The following is a 13265-nucleotide window of genomic DNA, read 5'->3' as shown; positions in this document are numbered from 1 at the left end:
CTGCGCTAGCTCTGCACTGTCCATACGTCCCCCCTATAGAGGTGATTAAGCCAGGACCCAGAGGTGAAAGTCCACACAAGATTTCTTCGCCTTAAATGAACAGGCATGCCAAAAAAACAAATACAGCTTTATAAAAATCAGTTTATTAACCAGTGCAGACAGGTTAAAGGCATAAAATTCATACAAAGCTCAGTCTCAAATTATTTACAGTGATTATCTCTTTAAAAAAACGCGAATTAATAGATTGCCGGCGCCAGCACGCGGGCACAATCCTTTTCGGGCCTCGGTTGGCCGATGACCAGTTATCCTGCGCAGGCTGCCTTAGCGCGTGGCACAGGAGAGCGGCGGTAAATGAGGCCCCTCTCTAGCTTCCAGGTCCCGCAGGTATCACCGACCTCCCGCACCAATTAAAAAAGTTTTGACAACACTAGAACGGTTTTAAAAAAAAAAAGTATTTCCCGGGATCATCGCAAGATTGCCGGTACCCTTCCAGAGGTCTTCCTGTTCCGTAAATTGTACTTCGAAGGCTGCGGGGGAAAAGGGGAGAGAGAATATTAAAATTATTTTAGGAACTCGCCCAATCACTCCTGTTTTTTTTCCTCTGCTGAAGGTGCATGGGGGGGTTGTACACTGGGGCCGTTCAGCCCCCTCGAGCCTGTTACATTAGGAACAGGAGGAGGCCGTTCAGCCCCCTTGAGCCTGTTACATTAGGAACAGGAGGAGGCCATTCAGCCCCCTCGAGCCTGTTACATTAGGAACAGGAGGAGGCCATTCAGCCCCTCGAGCCTGTTACATTAGGAACAGGAGGAGGCCGTTCAGCCCCCTCGAGCCTGTTACATTAGGAACAGGAGGAGGCCGTTCAGCCCCCTCGAGCCTGTTACATTAGGAACAGGAGGAGGCCGTTCAGCCCCCTCGAGCCTGTTACATTAGGAACAGGAGGAGGCCGTTCAGCCCCCTCGAGCCTGTTAAACAGATCGAGAGAGACATCATCCAAACCTCTCCTGCCCCGTCTCCCGTTCACCCGTCACCCTCCCTGTGCTCGCTGACCCACATCATCCAAACCTCTCCTGCCCCGTCTCCCGTTCACCCGTCACCCTCCCTGTGCTCGCTGACCCACATCATCCAAACCTCTCCTGCCCCGTCTCCTGTTCACCCTCCCTGTGCTCGCTGACCGACATTGACCGGTTGATCACCGACTCAATTTCAAAATTCTCATCCTGGTGTTCAAATCCCTCCGTGGCCTCCTCGCCCCCACTCCCTCCCCAGCCCTGTAACCTCCTCCAGCCCCTACAACCCTCCCTATCTCTGTAACCCCCTCCAGCCCCTACAACCCTCCCTATCTCTGTAACCCCCTCCAGCCCCTACAACCCTCCCTATCTCTGTAACCTCCTCCAGCCCCCACTCCCTCCCCAGCCCTGTAACCTCCTCCAGCCCCTACAACCCTCCCTATCTCTGTAACCCCCTCCAGCCCCTACAACCCTCCCTATCTCTGTAACCTCCTCCAGCCCCTACAACCCTCCCTATCTCTGTAACCCCCTCCAGCCCCTACAACCCTCCCTATCTCTGTAACCTCCTCCAGCCCCTACAACCCTCCCTATCTCTGTAACCTCCTCCAGCCCCTACAACCCTCCCTATCTCTGTAACCTCCTCCAGCCCCCTACAACCCTCCCTATCTCTGTAACCTCCTCCAGCCCCTACAACCCTCCCTATCTCTGTAACCTCCTCCAGCCCCCTACAACCCTCCCTATCTCTGTAACCTCCTCCAGCTCCACAACCCTCCGAGATCTCTGCGGTCCTCCAATTCCGGCCTCTTACACATGCCCCGATTTCCACCGCTCCACCATTGGCGGCCGTGCCTTCAGCCGCCTGGGCCCCGAGCTCTGGAATTCCCTCCTTAAAACCGACCTCTGTGACCCAGCTATTGGTCACCTGTCCCTAATATCTCCTTAAGTGGCTTGGGGTCACATTTCTGTCTGACTTACGTTCCTGTGAAGCGCTGCGGGACGTTTTACTACATCAAAGGCGCTGGATAAACGGGAGTTGTTGAACACACAGCTGCCTTTGAGCAATTGTAGAGCGAGGGTCACACGCTCCCACGATAGGTTTATCGCTTCCCGCCCCCCCACCTTCAAACAATTCCTGTTCCAACCGGAAAGGAATATCCCATCCATTGAGGCCACTCACCGAATCAGAAACCAGGATGTTGTAGACGGAGACATCCGATGACTTGGCTTTGCGTCTCTTCGCAGCCGAGCGGGACGGCGATCGGGGAGGGCCGGCGCTCTTTTTAGGCGTGCTGGTAGTATACGCAGCGACTAGGAGAGAGAGAGGAGCACAAGTTCTAGGCCAGCACTCCAGCCGCGCAATATTCACCCCGAACTTCCAGGTGTCGGCTGTGTCTCGCTCGCGCCTCGACTCAGAAGGTCGTGGGTTCGAGCCGCCATTCCAGAGACTCGAGCCCCGTAATCCAGGGCCGACGCTCCCCCGGCGCCAGTACTGAGGGAGCGCCGCACTGTCGGAGGGGCGGTACTGAGGGAGCGCCGCACTGAGGGAGGGCCGCACTGTCGGAGGGGCGGTACTGAGCGAGGGCCGCACTGTCGGAGGGGCGGTACTGAGCGAGGGCCGCACTGTCGGAGGGGCGGTACTGAGCGAGGGCCGCACTGTCGGAGGGGCGGTACTGAGCGAGGGCCGCACTGTCGGAGGGGCGGTACTGAGCGAGGGCCGCACTGTCGGAGGGGCAGTACTGAGGGAGGGCCGCACTGTCGGAGGGGCGGTACTGAGCGAGGGCCGCACTGTCGGAGGGGCGGTACTGAGCGAGGGCCGCACTGTCGGAGGGGCGGTACTGAGCGAGGGCCGCACTGTCGGAGGGGCGGTACTGAGCGAGGGCCGCACTGTCGGAGGGGCGGTACTGAGGGAGCGCCGCACTGTCGGAGGGGCGGTACTGAGCGAGGGCCGCACTGTCGGAGGGGCAGTACTGAGGGAGGGCCGCACTGTCGGAGGGGCGGTACTGAGGGAGGGCCGCACTGTCGGAGGGGCGGTACTGAGCGAGGGCCGCACTGTCGGAGGGGCGGTACTGAGCGAGGGCCGCACTGTCGGAGGGGCGGTACTGAGCGAGGGCCGCACTGTCGGAGGGGCAGTACTGAGGGAGGGCCGCACTGTCGGAGGGGCGGTACTGAGGGAGGGCCGCACTGTCGGAGGGGCGGTACTGAGGGAGCGCCGCACTGTCGGAGGGGCGGTACTGAGCGAGGGCCGCACTGTCGGAGGGGCGGTACTGAGCGAGGGCCGCACTGTCGGAGGGGCGGTACTGAGGGAGGGCCGCACTGTCGGAGGGGCGGTACTGAGGGAGGGCCGCACTGTCGGAGGGGCGGTACTGAGGGAGGGCCGCACTGTCGGAGGGGCGGTACTGAGGGAGGGCCGCACTGTCGGAGGGGCGGTACTGAGGGAGCGCCGCACTGTCGGAGGGGCGGTACTGAGCGAGGGCCGCACTGTCGGAGGGGCAGTACTGAGGGAGCGCCGCACTGTCGGAGGGGCGGTACTGAGGGAGGGCCGCACTGTCGGAGGGGCGGTACTGAGCGAGGGCCGCACTGTCGGAGGGGCGGTACTGAGGGAGCGCCGCACTGTCGGAGGGGCGGTACTGAGCGAGCGCCGCACTGTCGGAGGGGCGGTACTGAGGGAGCGCCGCACTGTCGGAGGGGCAGTACTGAGGGAGCGCCGCACTGTCGGAGGGGCGGTACTGAGGGAGCGCCGCACTGTCGGAGGGGCGGTACTGAGGGAGCGCCGCACTGTCGGAGGGGCGGTACTGAGGGAGCGCCGCACTGTCGGAGGGGCGGTACTGAGGGAGGGCCGCACTGTCGGAGGGGCGGTACTGAGGGAGCGCCGCACTGTCGGAGGGGCGGTACTGAGGGAGGGCCGCACTGTCGGAGGGGCGGTACTGAGGGAGCGCCGCACTGTCGGAGGGGCGGTACTGAGCGAGGGCCGCACTGTCGGAGGGGCGGCACTGAGGGAGCACCGCACTGTCGGAGGGGCGGTACTGAGGGAGCGCCGCACTGTCGGAGGGGCGGTACTGAGCGAGGGCCGCACTGTCGGAGGGGCGGTACTGAGGGAGCGCCGCACTGTCGGAGGGGCGGTACTGAGGGAGCGCCGCACTGTCGGAGGGGCGGTACTGAGGGAGCGCCGCAGTTCTCCCTGCACCCATCCCAAAACATCAAATCGATGGGACAGTGTAGAGGGAGCTTTACTCTATCTAACCCATGCTGTACCTGCCCTGGGAGTGTTTGGTAACGGAAGGATCTTTAAACCTCATTCCCTCATTCTTACTCACAGTCCTGAAGCTGCAGGGCTGCTCCTGACGAGGGAGATTCCGCACTCCCAATCCTCGTGTCTCCGATCCCCGAGTCCACCTCCACTTCACTCAGCCTCCCGCCCGTCCATGGGCCGCGGGCTGGCGGTTGTAGCGACGCCTTCATGATTTTTTCTTCTAAACAAAACAGCAAAGGGTTGCGTCACAGCCATTGCACCAGGGTTCTCGCTGGAGGTGCAAGACTACACGCGGCGGGAGAGGGGGGGATGGACACGGAGAAGATGGCGTTCGGATGTGATGCACCCCATAGTCGAATAGGTGGACACACAGGGACGTCGGACACTTAAGAACGGACGACCCTCCTGTACCTGAACCGCGCGGCTGGTCTTCAATGCGGCCCTAGCGTGCCCCGGCTATTTGGCTGTGGGGTGCATCGCACTTCTGTATCCAAAGTGGGTGGAGGGGAGTGATGCAGCGACAAGCCACTCCTCACCAACCCACTCGGACGGAAACTCAAAGGACGGTACAGCGTGTGGTCTGGCACTCACCTAACGCCTCGATCACGCGCTGCAGGCTGCTCCGCGTCTCCCGCAGGCTGCGCAGGAGTTCCAGGTTCTGCCGCGTGACGTCCTGGTAGGTCGCGATGCAGTACGCCAGCACTAGAACTCCGGCAAACACCACCACCTTCCGCAGCAGCCAGATTCGGAAGTAGATACGCTCCTGCGGGAAAGAGAGGGGGGGGGGGGGGGGGGTGCAGAATCAGCATCGTGAAAGGAGGTTCCCCAGCCAGCCAGCCAGCCCCCTCAGTCACAGGTACATGTACAGGAGCTGGCACTGAGACACATACACGGGCCCCGTACAGTACCAGACGGGAGTGAATCGTTCCCTTTTACCCGCTGTGTGCGCTGTACATGTACAGGAGCTGACACTGAGACACATACACGGGCCGTACAGTCCCAGACAGGAGTGAATCGTTCCCTTTCACCCGGTGTAATATACATGTACAGGAGCTGACACTAAGACACATACACGGGCCGTACAGACCCAGACGGGAGTGAATCGTTCCCTTTTACCCGCTGTGTGCACTGTACATGTACAGGAGCTGACACTGAGACACACACACAGGCCGTACAGTCCCAGACGAGAGTGAATCGTTCCCTTTTACCCACTGTGTGCGCTGTACATGTACAGGAGCTGACACTGAGACACACACACAGGCCGTACAGTCCCAGACGGGAGTGAATCGTTCCCTTTTACCCACTGTGTGTGCTGTACATGTACAGGAGCTGACACTGAGACACACACACAGGCCGTACAGTCCCAGACAGGAGTGAATCGTTCCCTTTTACCTGGTGTGTGCTGTACATGTACAGGAGCTGACACTGAGACACACACACACGGGCCGTATAGTCCCAGACGGGAGTGAATCGTTCCCTTTTACCCGCTGTGTGTGCTGTACATGTACAGGAGCTGACACTGAGACACACACACGGGCCGTACAGTCCCAGACGGGAGTGAATCGTTCCCTTTTACCCGCTGTGTAATATACATGTACAGGAGCTGACACTGAGACACACACAGGCCCCGTACAGTCCCAGACGAGAGTGAATCGTTCCCTTTTACCCGCTGTGTGCACTGTACATGTACAGCAGCTGACACGGAGACACACACAGGCCCCGTACAGTTCCAGACGGGAGTGAATCGTTCCCTTTTACCCGCTGTGTGTGCTGTACATGTACAGGAGCTGACACTGAGACACACACAGGCCCCGTACAGCCCCAGACGGGAGTGAATCGTTCCCTTTTACCCGCTGTGTGTGCTGTACATGTACAGGAGCTGACACTGAGACACACACACGAGCCGTACAGTCCCAGACGGGAGTGAATCGTTCCCTTTTACCCGCTGTGCGCTGTACATGTACAGGAGCTGACACTGAGACACACACACGAGCCGTACAGTCCCAGACGGGAGTGAATCGTTCCCTTTTACCCGCTGTGTGCTGTACATGTACAGGAGCTGACACTGAGACACACACATGGGCCGTACAGTCCCAGACGGGAGTGAATCGTTCCCTTTTACCCGCTGTGTGTGCTGTACATGTACAGGAGCTGACACTGAGACACACACACGGGCCGTACAGTCCCAGACGGGAGTGAATCGTTCCCTTTTACCCGCTGTGTGTGCTGTAATGTACAGGAGCTGACACTGAGACACACACACGGGCCGTACAGTCCCAGACGCAAGTGAATCGTTCCCTTTTACCCGCTGTGTGTGCTGTAATGTACAGGAGCTGACACTGAGACACACACACGGGCCGTACAGTACCAGACGCGAGTGAATCGTTCCCTTTTACCCGCTGTGTGCGCTGTAATGTACAGGAGCTGACACTGAGACACACACACGGGCCGTACAGTCCCAGACGCAAGTGAATCGTTCCCTTTTACCCGCTGTGTGTGCTGTACATGTACAGGAGCTGACACAGACACATACACGGGCCGTACAGTCCCAGACGGGAGTGAATCGTTCCCTTTTACCCGGTGTGTACTGTACATGTACAGGAGCTGACACTGAGACACACACACGGGCCGTACAGTCCCAGACGGGAGTGAATCGTTCCCTTTCATCCGGTGTGTGCTGTACATGTACAGGAGCTGACACTGAGACACACACACAGGCCGTACAGCCCCAGACGGGAGTGAATCGTTCCATTTTACCCGGTGTGCTGTACATGTACAGGAGCTGACACTGAGAGACACACACGGGCCGTAGAGTCCCAGACGGGAGAGGATCGTTCCCCTTTACCCAGTGTGTGCGCGTCAGATCTCGTTGTATTCGATCACCCTTGTGCTCACCGTGTACTCAAAGCTTGACTCTGAAAGCTCCATTTCGGAGGAATACACATGCCTCTCCAGGTACACACTGACGGCGATCAGCAGGAACAGTATCAACCTGAACAACAGCAGAGAAAGGTGATTCAGACAGCACATCGCAGGTCAAAATAGTGTTCTACACCAGGCAGAGAATGAGCTTTTATACAGAGTAAAGCTCCCTCTACACTGTCCCATCAAACACTCCCAGGGCAGGTACAGCACGGGTTAGATACAGAGTAAAGCTCCCTCTACACTGTCCCATCAAACACTCCCAGGGCAGGTACAGCATGGGTTAGATACAGATTAAAGCTCCCTCTACACTGCCCCATCAAACACTCCCAGGGCAGGTACAGCACGGGTTAGATACAGAGTAAAGCTCCCTCTACACTGTCCCATCAAACACTCCCAGAGCAGGTACAGCACGGGTTAGATACAGAGTAAAGCTCCCTCTACACTGTCCCATCAAACACTCCCAGGGCAGGTACAGCACGGGTTAGATACAGAGTAAAGCTCCCTCTATACTGTCCCCATCAAACACTCCCAGGGCAGGTACAGCACAGGTTAGATACAGAGTAAAGCTCCCTCTACACTGTCCCATCAAACACTCCCAGGGCAGGTACAGCACGGGTTAGATACAGAGTAAAGCTCCCTCTACACTGTCCCCATCAAACACTCCCAGGGCAGGTACAGCATGGGTTAGATACAGAGTAAAGCTCCCGCTACACTGTCCCCATCAAACACTCCCAGGGCAGGTACAGCACGGGTTAGATACAGAGTAAAGCTCCCTCTACACTGTCCCATCAAACACTCCCCGGGCAGGTACAGCACGGGTTAGATACAGAGTAAAGCTCCCTGCACACTGTCCCATCAAACACTCCCAGGGCAGATACAGCACGGGTTAGATACAGAGTAAAGCTCCCTCTACACTGTCCCATCAAACACTCCCAGGGCAGGTACAGCACTGGTTAGATACAGAGTAAAGCTCCCTCGACACTGTCCCATCAAACACTCCCAGGGCAGGTACAGCATAGGTTAGATACAGAGTAAAGCTCCCGCTACACTGTCCCATCAAACACTCCCAGGGCAGGTACAGCACGGGTTAGATACAGAGTAAAGCTCCCTCTACACTGCCCCATCAAACACTCCCAGGGCAGGTACAGCATGGGTTAGATACAGAGTAAAGCTCCCTCTACACTGTCCCATCAAACACTCCCAGGGCAGGTACAGCACAGGGTTAGATACAGAGTAAAGCTCCCTCTACACTGTCCCATCAAACACGCCCAGGGCAGGTACAGCACAAGTTAGATACAGAGTAAAGCTCCCTCTACACTGTCCCATCAAACACTCCCGGGGCCGATCTGCGATCCCGTTGGGGGAAGGACTCGTGGGTGTCCCCCTCCCACCCCACAGTGCCTCAGGACCTTGCTGCGGCGGTGCGCTGGGCGGCGGTCAGCAGGAAAGCCACCGTGAAGGCCAGCAGGTTGTAGACGTAGGAGTAGAAGGCCGTGGACTCCACCATGACGAACTGGTGGAGGTAGGAGAAGCGGTGGAAGATCTCGGCAAAGACCAGTCGCTGTTCGTGCGTCGACGCCTGCATCTCGCGGAACACCTGCCGCACACCTAGAAACAGGAACAACTCCCATTAAAACAGCACCTTGAACATCCTAGGTGCTTAAAATCAGACAGAGATCGACACCGAGCCACATACGGAGATATCAGGGACAGGAGACCAAAAGCTGGGTCACTATGGTCAGTTTTAAGCAGCGTCTTAAAGGAGGAGAGAGAGGCGGAGAGATTTAGGGAGGGAATTCCAGAGCTTGGGGGCCCTGGCGCGGTCGCCAATGGTGGAGCGATAGAAATCAGGAGGACGCGCGAGGTGCCGGATTTGGAGGAGCGAAGAGATCTCGGGGGGGTTGGAGGAGGTTACAGAGATAGGGAGGAGGCCACAGAGATAGGGAGGAGGCCGTGGAGGGTATTGGAACTCGAGGATGGAGAATTTTCAAAACCGGGGCGTTGACCAGACCGATGGCCAATGTAGGTCAGCGAGCACAGGGGGCGGGGGGGGGGGTGAACGGGACTGGGTGCGAGTTGGGACACGGGGACAGCAGAGTTTTAGATGAGCTGATGGTTACGGAGGGTGGAAGGTGGGAGGCCGACCGGGAGAGGGTTGGAAGAGTCGAGTCTGGAGGTAACACAGGCCTGAATGAGGGTTTCAGCGGCAGATCAGCTGAGAGAGGCCGAGATGGGTGATGCTACGGAGGTGGAAATAAGCGGTCTTCGTAGGGTATCGGTTATTCTATATATAAACCCCCCGAACCCCTCGATTAGATTCCAGCCTGTAACTCACTCCCGGGTATCTGTTATTCTATATATAAACCCCCCGAACCCCTCGATTAGATTCCAGCCTGTAACTCACTCCCGGGTATCGGTTATTCTATATATAAACCCCCCCGAACCCCTCGATTAGATTCCAGCCTGTAACTCACGCCCGGGTATCGGTTATTCTATATATAAACCCCCCGAACCCCTCGATTAGATTCCAGCCTGTAACTCACTCCCGGGTATCTGTTATTCTATATATAAACCCCCCCGAACCCCTCGATTAGATTCCAGCCTGTAACTCACTCCCGGGTATCTGTTATTCTATATATAAACCCCCCTGAACCCCTCGATTAGATTCCAGCCGCTAACTCACTCCCGGGTATCTGTTATTCTATATATAAACCCACCCGAACCCCTCGGTTAGATTCCAGCCTGTAACTCACTCCCGGGTGTCTGTTATTCTATATATAAACCCCCCCGAACCCCTCGAATAGATTCCAGCCTGTAACTCACTCCTGGGTATCTGTTATTCTATATATACACCCACCCCCGAACCCCTCGATTAGATTCCAGCCTGTAACTCAATCCTGGGTATCTGTTATTCTATATATAAACCCCCTGAAACCCTCGCTTAGATTCCAGCCTGTAACTCACTCCCGGGTATCTTGTCATTCTATATATAAACCCCCCGAACCCCTCGATTAGATTCCAGCCTGTAACTCACTCCCGGGTATCCATTATTCTACATATAAACCTCCCGAACCCCTCGATTAGATTCCAGCCTGTAACTCACTCCCGGGTATCCGTTATCTATATATGTAAATCGGTACTTCTGTCTTTCTATCTGTCTATCTGTCTGTCATCGCGTGTGCGTTGCGGGTATGCACTTGAAAGTTACAGGGCGTACCTATGCGCGCGTTACCTCCAAAGAAAGCTTACGCTTCCGAGACGGTTTTAAGCGTATTTACGTTTCGGCCGGGCTAAAATTGCGCCCGCGGTATCCCAAAAACCTTCAACGTTCCGCTCATTAGCATCTCATTATCCGCTCATTAGCGACAGAGTGACCTCGAGCTCGACCAATCGTACGCCGGGTTGCTGGCGTGTGCCGCCGGGCCAATCGGTGCGCGTGTGGCCGGGCTTTATCGTTCTGAACCGAGGTGAGTCGCCGCCATCTTGATTCCAAACTTTTCCTTTCTTTTTCCCGCTTGCTGCGTCTTAAAAAAAAACGTTGCTTTTAAAACACATATTGTTTTTTAAAAAAATGATTTAGAAAGTAATTAACTTATCTAATCTCATTAATTTTCCTACCTTTCCCCGTTTTTCCAGGTAGGCCTAGAAGCCTCGGCGTCTCCTCCGCACCCACGCCCGAGCTAGGCACCTCCCGGCCCCACTCGAAGGCCGAGCCTCAGCCCAGCGCCGCTAGGGTGCGCGCGCAGCAGGAGCTGAGACGTCTCTCTCTGCCGGGGCTTGCTGAGCGTCCAGCGTTACCCTGGCAACGGGCGCAATCGGCGGTCTTCACCTCGGGGGGAGGGGGGGGGCGGCCGCGACCCTCGGGGGGGGGGGGGGGGCCGCGCGCGCAGCAGGAGCAGCTGAGACGCGGCGTCTCTCTCTCTGGCTTGGTCAGCGTCACGGTTGCCCTGGCAACCGGGCCCGCTGGCCGAGAGAGACGCCGTGTCTCAGCTCCTGCTGCGCGCGCAATCGGCGGTCTTCACCTCCGGGGGGGGGGGGGGGCGCCTGTAACTCACTCCTGGGTATCTGTTATTCTATATATAAACCCACCCGAACCCCTCGGTTAGATTCCAGCCTGTAACTCACTCCCAGGTATCCATTGTTCTAAATATAAACCCCCTGAACCCCTCGATTAGACTCCAGCCTGTAACTCACTCCCGGGTATCTGATATTCTATATATAAATCCCCTGAACCCCTCGATAACCCTACCTTGTTTCTGACCTACCTTGTGTGGATTCCTGGAGTGTGTGCTTCAATGTGTCTCCGTTCCGCAGAATCTCATCCTGGGCCCTCAGCGTTGCATTCTGGGCCTCGATTATCTCACTGGCCATTTGATTGGTCATTTCCAGTTGCAGGGAGATGCTCTCCGAATTCACGGTCAACCTGAAATCATTTGACGCAATTACTAATCGACCACGTGTTTCTTCACACGCTGCTTTTTTGCCGTTGTTGAGTATTCCCTCCCGCCTGTGATTCAATAACCCCATTAGCAGAACTCCTGGCCCGCCGACAGTACGGCGCTCCCTCAGTACAGCCCCGCCGACAGTACGGCGCTCCCTCAGTACAGCCCCTCCGACAGTGCGGCGCTCCCTCAGCTCTGCCCCTCCGACAGTGCGACGCTCCCTCAGTACTGCCCCTCCAACAGTGCGGCGCTCCCTCAGTGCCGCCCCTCCGCCAGTGCGGCGCTCCCTCAGTGCTGCCCCTCCGACAGTGCGGCGCTCCCTCAGTTCCGCCAGTGCGGCGCTCCCTCAGTGCCGCCCCTCCGCCAGTGCGGCGCTCCCTCAGTACTAGCACCAGGGCGGAGTGTCGGGCCGGGATTACGGGGCTCGAGTCTCTGGAGTGGGGGGCCCGAACCCACGACCTTCCGACTCGGAGGGCGAAGCAATCCGAGTCAGACCCTCTCCTCCCCCTACACTCTGGTAACAACCCCACACCTGGAGCAGAGCGTGCTCTCCTTCACCCTCTCTCTCCTGCTCCCTCCCTGACCCGGGAGCCAGCCTACCTCTCGATGGTGTCGTCAGCGTGCTGTTGCCAAGATTCGCTTTGCAGGTAGTGACAGATGCTCTGGGCGTGGGTGAAGAACTCGGTGTAGGCTCCGAACGCCACCGCATCCATGCCCTGGGTGCAGTCCAGAACGCTGCTGGTCTCTGTACAAGCCGGGAAGCTCTTCCCGGAACTGGAGCGGGTGAGGGGAAAGGGGCCCGGCGCGGTCGCCAAAAGGAGAAGACAAACATTTTTGTTAGACAATTACCAAAGTGACTGTCAATCCGATCGCAGCAGTGGGAGGGGTGAGATTCGCCTCCTCAAAGGGCAGCGGGCAGCCTGTCCTGGGGGGGGGGGGGGGGGGCGGCAAATGGGGATTTCTCCCCACCTCACCCAGGGCCCCAATCTGTGCCGGGCCAAGAGCCACTGGAGAACTGTGGTACCTCAGCCATGGGGCCAGAGGTCATGCGCGAGCCTAGATAGGCGGAGTTGGCATGCTGTTCCCGTATCACAATACACTCGCTCGCGCTCACACACACACACTTCAGTAGGCGTTACCGCAGGAACCCCGGCCAGACCAGCAACGCCAAGTCCCAATTGTGGAATCTCCACTTCTCCTACTAACCAAATACTCCACCTCAGGACGTCCCAAAGCGCTTCACGGCCATTTCTGTTTCAACAGTAGTCACTGTTGTAAAGTAGGAAACGCAACAGCCAATTTCTGCACAGCAAGATCCCACGAACAGCAACGTGATAATGACAGTGGTTTTTTTAAAGTGATGTTGGTTGAGGAATAAATATTGGCCCCAGGACACCAAGGAGAAGTACCCACCACGCCCCCCCCCCACCCCCGGGCACCACCCCTCTGCTCTTCTTCCAATAGTGGCCATTGGGATCTTTTACGTCGCACTTGAGGGGGCAGACGGCGGGGCCTCGTGTTTAACGTCTGATCCCGAAAGACGGCCCCTCCGACAATGCGGCGCTCCCTCAGTACCGCCCCTCCGACAGTGCGGCGCTCCCTCAGTACTGCCCCTCCGACAGTGCGGCGCTCCCTCAGTAC

The 13265-nt window shown here is 57.6% G+C and overlaps 1 protein-coding gene across 2 annotated transcripts; it reads right to left on the bottom strand.

Moving 5' to 3' along the window:
- Positions 1–123: 123 nt before the first annotated feature.
- Positions 124–12524, bottom strand: LOC147086821 (uncharacterized). Of its 2 annotated transcripts, none has more exons than XM_085978998.1 (8): positions 12225–12524; positions 11448–11605; positions 8592–8790; positions 7153–7249; positions 4849–5020; positions 4322–4474; positions 2185–2315; positions 124–527 (listed from the first exon to the last, which is right to left on the bottom strand). In XM_085978998.1, the coding sequence occupies exons 1-8, from the start codon at positions 12335–12337 to the stop codon at positions 465–467; spliced, it is 1086 nt and encodes a 361-aa protein (XP_085835124.1). In that variant the 5' UTR covers positions 12338–12524; the 3' UTR covers positions 124–464. The 2 variants fall into 2 exon arrangements, with proteins under 2 accessions (XP_085835124.1, XP_085835123.1); XM_085978997.1 differs by having other exon boundaries at positions 4322–4477; positions 12225–12521.
- Positions 12525–13265: the final 741 nt, after the last annotated feature.

This window comes from Somniosus microcephalus, unplaced genomic scaffold (genome assembly GCF_052327205.1).
Source record: "Somniosus microcephalus isolate GS21.2 unplaced genomic scaffold, FLI_Smic_1.0 unresolved_chr7, whole genome shotgun sequence".
NCBI classification, from domain to species: Eukaryota; Metazoa; Chordata; class Chondrichthyes; order Squaliformes; family Somniosidae; genus Somniosus; species Somniosus microcephalus.
The sequence above is the reverse complement of the archived record's forward strand: the minus strand, read 5'-3'. Positions and strand labels throughout refer to the sequence as shown.

Bases quoted from the DNA above. Each gene is read 5' to 3' on its own strand.
- LOC147086821 (XM_085978997.1), bottom strand. From the start codon at position 12,337: ATGGATGCGGTGGCGTTCGGAGCCTACACCGAGTTCTTCACCCACGCC. The intron at 11,606-12,224 runs GTAGGCTGGCTC...AAATGATTTCAG, and splicing joins GCTGACGACACCATCGAGAG to GTTGACCGTGAATTCGGAGA. The intron at 7,250-8,591 runs GTCCTGAGGCAC...GCTGTTGTTCAG, and splicing joins CAGCGCACCGCCGCAGCAAG to GTTGATACTGTTCCTGCTGA.